General features: G+C 43.3%; 1 protein-coding gene across 1 annotated transcript; it reads right to left on the bottom strand.

Annotated features, from left to right (window-relative positions):
• Positions 1–805: 805 nt before the first annotated feature.
• Positions 806–4,060, bottom strand: LOC144179946 (uncharacterized). The gene is made up of 3 exons (XM_077708362.1): positions 3,908–4,060; positions 1,640–1,753; positions 806–946 (listed from the first exon to the last, which is right to left on the bottom strand). Exons 1-3 carry the CDS (start codon positions 4,058–4,060, stop codon positions 806–808), a joined length of 408 nt encoding a protein of 135 aa, XP_077564488.1.
• Positions 4,061–8,355: the final 4,295 nt, after the last annotated feature.

The following is an 8,355-nucleotide window of genomic DNA, read 5'->3' as shown; positions in this document are numbered from 1 at the left end:
CGGTGCCCCACGTATGTACGAGTAGCGCTACCCAGCGGCAGCCAGGAAAGACGTTGCGCACATCAGACGTTATAGCCACTTCCGGTACAAGTTGCTCGGTATAACCAGTGGCGTCGGCACGTGTCCTAACGTCTCGCTTTTTTCTACCCTCTTTTAAAAACAGCTAAACATAAAAGTAGTATATTCCTGTTCTCAGTGAGCTTGTCTATCCATCCACAGCAACTTGTAGATGGACCTCAGTGTCCCTTTAATGATTTGTCCCTCATGACAGCGTGGGAGAAGAGCTGGCCAGGCTCTGTGCCGTGTCGGCGCGCAGCTATTACTAGCAGAATAGGTGAAGACGCACGGTCGCACCTGCGGAGTTTTCACTGAAGACCTTAACCATTATAAAAGTTTAATTTTTTTCTCCCTTTAGAACTCTCACTCTCTACACTCATTTTGTCCAGTCTTTTTCCAATCTCCCTACTTCCCACCTTCCTAATTAGTAGAACCATTTGTGCGAAAAACAAAAACAGAAAAACGACCCCACACTCTTTCAGCTTTGCCCTGAATTAAACTCACCAGACCGATATTGCAGTCATATTTATTAACATACAGGAGATGTTCTGCAGCAGATAATCTGCACTCTACGCGCACATTTATTCCACTCCATTGAATCGGTAGACTATAACAATCGGCTACTTGATCGCGCAATCAATAATTTGTAATGTCTTTAGTGTACATATTTCTCTACAAGTCAATTGAAATTATCATTAGAGACGTTAATAACATCGAAAATACTGGTCGTGAGAGAGCCAGAAGCTCCTCAGAGGAATTGTTCCTGTAGGCGCCGGAGTGCGGCGATCCTGTGGAAGGCTCCTTCTCCGCACGCGTTGCGGTAGTCCTCAAATTCTATGTCGAAGATGGCCCAGCTCTGGATCTTGTAGTCGAAGTTAATGCGTCTTGCCTACGAAATTGGGAGAACATTCTGCATTAAATCACAAGTTCCTCCTGCGTTCTCACCAGACCACTGAGTATACCAACCAGGCCATTGACTATTTTATTTCGTTGAATGCACGTTATGCATGTTGGTAGATTCATTACCCTTGCTAAAAAAGCGCGGACCTGAGGGAGAGTGGGAGCGCTGTCAGTCCCCATCCCTCTCACGACCGGCTTGTTTAGCGCAATAGTACTCAAGTATTAAGTTACCAACATGCCCACAATGCTACGTTTGAAGCCTTCCTTCCAATCTGACCGATGAAACCCACATGGTCGCATTAAAGTTTACTGAACCTACAATTTCTCACTTTGCGAGCGAAACTGCGTTGAAAACGACACAAACAGCCCAGAGTCCTTAAAATTTTCTTCCTTACCAGATGGTTTGGGTATACCGGCCATATCACAAAAAACATAATACGTTTAAAGCTGTGAATTTATTCCTTTTTTTCATTACCTCACAAAAAACTGGGGCCACTGCTTGCACTGTCTAGGGACAGAAGCCTGCCTGGCAGAGTTTTCCCTTTATCGCGCAAACTCCTTTTGTGATATTTCACTTGACTGTAGGGCACATGCATTCATAATCACTGTTATTTCTCTTTTGCTCTACCATCCCTCTCTCCCCAATTTTTGTATATAGGGCATATTACTTAAGCACACTTGCCTTCTGTATCATTGTGGAGCTGTCTTCAAAACAGAGGACCTCCGTTCCTTTAATTCCAAGGTACCTGAGTGGCCCGCTTCCCATCACGTCGAGGCTGGTGTCCTTCTTGCACGTCTGCAGTTAGCGGCAAAGACAAATGAAAGTTCTCTCTTAGATCTACGGCCGCGGCTTTGACTACTGAAGCTGCGCGTGACTGCGGCGAGCCACACACACAGAAAAGCCTGCACGCGCCGCGGCCGATGAAAAGCTGGTTACAAGACCTGTACATGTGGTATTCTCTTTGAGATGCCACGGAACATCGAACGAGATGCTGGATGAGCTTACATACTGAAAAAACCTGGACGAGCTTAGCAAAATTTCCTCGTTGTGGCGAGTATGATCAGCAGCAGCATTTTAAGAAAGGTTGCCCGTCATCTAAACATCTCACCGGCGATCCTGTCCCATCCGAATCAATTCTTTACTCCGTCCCCCCCCCCCCCCCTCCCTGCGTAATATTTCTAGTCCCGTCACGCTAACCGGTTTTCCGTCGTTTTGTAGAACTCATATGCGCCCCTTTTTTGGCACCCATGCTGTGTGGGATATCTACCCGTTGCCAATACGGCGCATGGTATGCCCACCCCAACTACCTTTCTTGTCTCCTAATTACAGAGATGATATTACCCGTGTTTTTTCACTAGCCTAAAACTGCCCTTTTCTATCTCTACGCGTCAAATCTATAATCCTGCTTTCAATGGTGTGCTATGGGGGGTGATATTATTGCGTAGCATTTTTTGGAGAGCACCCCCCCAGCCAGGACCATGTAACACCCTGTGTTTCCACAAAAGTGCAGATATCGCAGAAGTTTCAACTGCAATCGCTATACCAGCGTAAATAGAGATAACGGGTCGCACGAAATTTAAAAAAGAACTACAAAAGTAACAAAAAATACCGAAAACGACGGAAAGTGTAACGCCGTGCATTTCCACAATAATTCAGCTTTCGTAAAAGTTGCGCTTGTAATCGCTATAATGGCCTAAATGGAGATAATTGGTCAAACGAAATTTTCAAAAACTAAAAAAGAACCAAAAATAGAAGAACTTGTGCAAAGTGACGAACCGTATGGCGCTCTTCATTTGTAGAACAATAAAGATTTCGCAAAAGTTCCGCTTGTAATCGTTATAATAGGTTAAATGAAGATAATTTGTCGATTAAAATTTTGAAAAACTAAAGTATAAGAAAATATTAAAAAACTATGGGAAATGGCAGCCCGTGTAACGTATGGCATTTAACAAAAACGCATATTTGGCGAAAGGTTCAAGATAAATTGCAGAACGAGAGTTTCAAAAACCAAATAAATAGGAAAAATATCACAATATTACGGGAAAAAACGGACCGCGCAGCGCCCTGCATTTCTTCAATAAAAAAGATTTAGCAAAAGTTCCTCCTGAATCGTTTTATTAGCATAATGAAGATAATTGGTCGCGCAATATTTTGAAAAATAAAAATGAGAAAAATATAAGAAAATTACGGGGAATGGCACCCGGTGTAACGCCCTGAATTTCCCCAATAATACAGACGCGGCGAAATTTCACCTGTAATCGTTATAATAGCCTAAATGGAGGTAAGTGATAGAACGAAATTTTCAAGGACTAAACAAATAGGAAAAGAATGCAAATATTACAGAAAAGGGCGAACCATGTAACGGCCTGCATTTCCACAATAATGCAGATTTCACGAAAGTTCTACCTGTAATTGTTATAATAGCGTAAATCGAGACAATTGGTCGAAGAAAATTTTGAAGAAATCACAAACAAAATTACAAAAAATACATAAATTATGAAATTGCATAACACACTGCATTTTTACAAAATGCGGAGTTGGCGAAAGCTCTACCTGTAATCGTTATATTACGTAAGTTAGATAAAAGGTCGAAAACAATTCTGAAGCCCTAAAAAAAGAAATATATTTAATAAATACGGGAAAGGGCGAACCGAGTAACGCCCCGCATTTCCACAATAATGCAGATTTCGCGAAAGTTCCAAATGTAATCGTTTTAATATCGTAAATAGGGATAATTGGTTGGACAGGAATTAGTAAAACGAAAGAACTCCCACTCAAGAATAGCGGTATAAGAATGTTACATATTAGCAGACAATTCTCTGAATTTCTGCAGCATGTCTTTCTTCCTACGTTGGCACCCAATACCCTAGAACTTCCTGTGTGCATACACCCGTAAAACACTCTGACGACCTGCGGTCGCAACTTTAGCAATGCACAAGGGTGACATACTCTCTGGAAGCCAGTCATGGTCCACGAAAGGGCTGTCCACAATGAAACTGGAGCCGTGAAGTTCTGCTTCAGGCGGAAGTGGCCCACGATCATCGTGAACGATGCCAGTGTCGTCACAATGTGCGAAATGTTGGCTGCCTTCAAAGACGACATGGTTTCGGTCTGCGGAAAGGTGGAGGGCGAGTAGATAAGTTGCTTCAAAATATTTATTCTGTTTCACCGTAACGAAATTCTACTGGTGCCAATGATAGCTCCTGCTTCCGTCAAACGAACTCAAGGTGCCACAATGTGATGTTTATAAATGATGCAAAAATCTTTTCGGGGCTTTCACAACATATCTACTTTTTCCAACTTCGACAGCTCAGTAGGGTTAAAGAATCACGCGCTTTTTTACCATCGTAGAGGATCCCTTGCTCTCAACCATGCATTTACAAAAATGTTACTTCCGTGATGCTTTTCTTGAGAAAGTTATAACAACAATTTGGTTGAGCATTAAATGACTTCCGCATCAACACGATACTGATTTAAGTGCACGAAGCTTCATGCTGTCACATTTTCGTCATGTATTCGTCATGTTTTCTTGTACTCGCTACAGCCAGCTTGGGTAAATTCCCACTCTTTCCATAAATGTTACGGGCCTTCGGATTACACGTACTGCGGCCACTAGTATGCTATTCGAATTTCTGGCCATAAAAAATTGGCTCCTCCTAACTTGTCTCGTTCTCAAAAATAATTTTTCTACTAAGAAAAACTGAGCTGCCAGGACTACCTTCACGGGAAATGTGCGACATACCGAAAACACCGAAAACGAAACCAAGCCATCCTGTGGTTCACTTCTCTTTTATAAGATTATGGAGTTTAGCCCACTCCAGGGCCATGATGTTCGCGGTTGTTGATGGCTGCGGTTTAATTTTGTAACCTGGGGTTCTTCAAAGCGTGCGCCGAAATTAGTACTGGCGGGCTTTTTCGCTTTTCGCCTACACCAGAAAAGCAGCCTCCACCTCCGGTATCGAACTCGTGTACCTGGGCTGTGAAACACGGCGCTTTCGCCACTGAGCTACCATTTCTAGTTTCCGCGCTTTCATCCTTTCGGCTGCGGTCTGAATGCATGAAAATATAGCATTTCTTTGTCTAGAGAAAGAAACAAGCACACCACGGGCTTTCTGAAAAAAAAATCTAAGCCAGCCCGCACAACCCTGCAAGCATGATGTCTGTCTCACTGAGCTAAACTCGACGAGCGCCATGTAATTAGGATTGCTCATTTTCGGATATCATATTTTTTCAGAAATCAGGGGGTAAAAATAGGGTCACGTTTTTTCAAGCCGATCCTCGGGAAGAAATTGGTTTTTTTAATGCCCTTCCAAAGTTCTGGTTTTTTCGGGTTAAGTCAAGAAAAGTACTAAGTAATACACTCAGTTTATTGAATCAAAAGTTAACATGATGTTCTTTATTCTAACAGGTTGAAATTTTTGCTTGTTTCAGGCGCATAATGGGGGCAAACATCAGGGTTTTCTAGCAAATACTCTCCGAGACTCGGCGTTTGTTTGGAAATGGGTCAATCAAGATGACAGTAAAGAGAATTGATAACTTCTAAGAAATGAAACGTTTTATTCACGAAAAGCTGGTCAATGATTTTTTACACAGCATTATTTACATACATTTAGTCTGCATGCTATCGGTCTCCATTCGAGACCTGCTCCATCGTTGAACGTATCGCAGCTGAGAGAAAGTTGTCTCGACATCACGGCTTCTATTAGCTAGGCACAGCACTGTCAGTGCAGCATTTTCCAGACTGGAGTAGAGCGCGAGAGAGCCATGCCAATACTAAATCAGTTCAAAAGCTTTGTTTGTGGGGCTTGCTTTCAGCAAGAACTGGTTGAGTACGGCGGAACTTCTGCGCACGATTTTCAGATGGCTACTTTGAAAAAAAAATTATTAGAGGAGAAATAGGGTTTAACCCGATTCTCCTGAAACATATTTCTAGGGTAAAAATTGGGTACAATCGGGTTTTAACCGAACACTAACAACCCTACGTATGATTCACTGAGAAGCATCGCAAATACGTAGGGTCTTCCCACAAACAGCAGCAGCTTGGATGGTTGGTTTCCCAGTTCCGTGCTAGTCACATTCGAGACCGGCGAAGTCATGCGAAGTCGGTATTCTTCTGTTTGCCATCCCCTGAACTCCTTGTCTGCATTGTTTCAGACATCGTTCTTGTCCAGCTTGAAGTTTTACTTTTTAACCGTCTCGTTGGAGTGGAACAGTCGCACGGCACTGGGATCCAGTCGGGTAGCGCGCTTCCTCGGAGTTGACGAAACGACTCGGGATCAGCGCGAGTTCCTCAGGCTCCAGCGTCTTTGGTCTTGGTGAGAACCGCCGAGAACCGCGCGCCCTTCTGTACGACGACCGGCACCAGTGGTAAGTACGCGCCTCTTCTTCGGGCGTCCGAATCTTGTTTGGTCGCCCCATCCACCATGTCAGCGGCAGCGGCATAGACAGTTCTGCCGACGGCAAATGTCACAATAGAGAGGCGTTTCCTTGTTGACGGAGCTTCTTTAAAAGCGAAAGTGCACGTGAAAGAACCACAGGAAAGAATAGTAAGCCCAGACCGCGAAGCAGGCCAAGCCAGTCCCATTTTAAACAGAGAGATCCGCTCGGCGGCAGTACCACCTAGTGAAGTCTCGGCGTTTTAATTCCGCATGTGATGCCTGGAGCAGACGACAGGTGGGGCGCGCGTTTCTGCTTATAGACGGAGCAACAAATTCTCGCTTGTGAATACATGTTGTTTCGTCATTCGGATGCTAAAGTTTAGAATTTTATGTTGTGTGTATCGGGCGCATTACCCCACCTGACGTCCCAATCCGGACCAATCCCCACGCTGGTGCGTGCCATGTTACAAGGAACTTCAATAGACGTACGATCACGTGCGCTCGACCTTTTCCTTTTATTTTTTTTTTTTTGTTCATTGAATGTGCAACGCAAGAGCTTAAGCAGCTGTGCTGGTAATATTTGCATCACCGCTGAAACAAAATCTTTCTTTAAACTGTCCACTTCGGCATAGCGGATAAAACTGAATTGGTCGGGAAAAACCTGTTGTGAAATTGGTGTTTAGGGCGCAGCATTCATAGTTTTGGTTGCTTTTCTTTGTTCAGTAAGGCTGTACATGGCTCTATTCCCAAGGGCTTTTCTTATCTTCTGCATACAAAATAGGCTTGGTGGCAATTCCAACTCTGTTGTGATGGCTCTGCCGCCTTTCGATCTAATGCACACATCTTTGAAAAAAGCGCAATAGGCAACATAAGACTATTATTAGTCCTACTTTTATTGTCTTCTCACAAGTAATTAAACAATTTTGGATTTGTAAAATCGGAATTATCGCTAAGATATAATCATTGCAAGGTAAACAATCTGTTATCTGTGTCAGGATGTGGTATCTGCCCTGAGTTCGCTCGGACTGAAGGGAACGGCCTTCATGTGTTTTGGCAACACAACGACTCTACCATCATGCGATGCTTTAATTACTTGTCATAATTACTTTGTTCCCTATGACGCTGTGAACACTTCGGAATTCCTGTCTCCCGTCAGTGCACGATGAGGACACATGGCCAATATGTTACGTGGTGATTTCATTTCGTGATGGTTTCCTGGTTTCTTGTGCCCGATCTTCATATTATAACTTTTGTTTAGTGTTTTCATTATGTTGCTTGAATTTCCCTTCTGTTGACTTTTTCTCTGAATTGACTAAACGAAACAAAAATAAAAAAAGAATGCACAAATTACTTCAGTTTTTTTTCCTGTCTATAGGAAGTAAATTATTGGCGAATTGGCTTAAAAAATTGCGGCTAAAAGCAAACTGAACTCGGGACCACCGCGTGTGTGTAGTAAGAATGGGCACAAGTTCTGATTATTTAAGCGTTTCAGAGCCTATGTACTGATGTCCGCTTAGTGCATAAAGGGGCATATATATATATGCAGTTTGTGTGTTTTGAAGCAATCACATAGGCTGATTTGACATGTTACTTAGTACCGGCTGAGGGACGAACAATGGCAATTTACGCATTCCTAAGCCCTGTTTCCCACAGTCCATACAAATGCTATAGACTCTGTACTTCCTGCAGTCAGTTCAGGGAAAACAGGAATGCGCACCTGTTTTCCTCCAGTCTGTAGGAAGTAAAATGATGTCAAATCAGTCTACATTATTGCCGCTAAAACGCAAACACACTGAAAGCGCCAAATGATTCGATGGCATTATACTTCCTTTAGACTGGAAGAATGCAGAAGTAATCTATGTATTCCTGCTTCCCATAGTCCATGCCGAGGATATACACTCTTTACTCCCTTTAGTGTATTGAAAGGAATGCCTACCTATGTACACGCACGCAGCTGTGGGCACGCACACATAGTGTGTGTGAGAGGTGTGTGCGCGCGGCGTGTAAGATTCCAGACTA

Source organism: Haemaphysalis longicornis, unplaced genomic scaffold, assembly GCF_048455015.1.
Source record: "Haemaphysalis longicornis isolate Haplotype H1 unplaced genomic scaffold, Haemaphysalis longicornis Haplotype H1 scaffold_4, whole genome shotgun sequence".
NCBI lineage: Eukaryota > Metazoa > Arthropoda > Arachnida > Ixodida > Ixodidae > Haemaphysalis > Haemaphysalis longicornis.
This window is presented reverse-complemented; position numbering and strand designations above follow the sequence as displayed.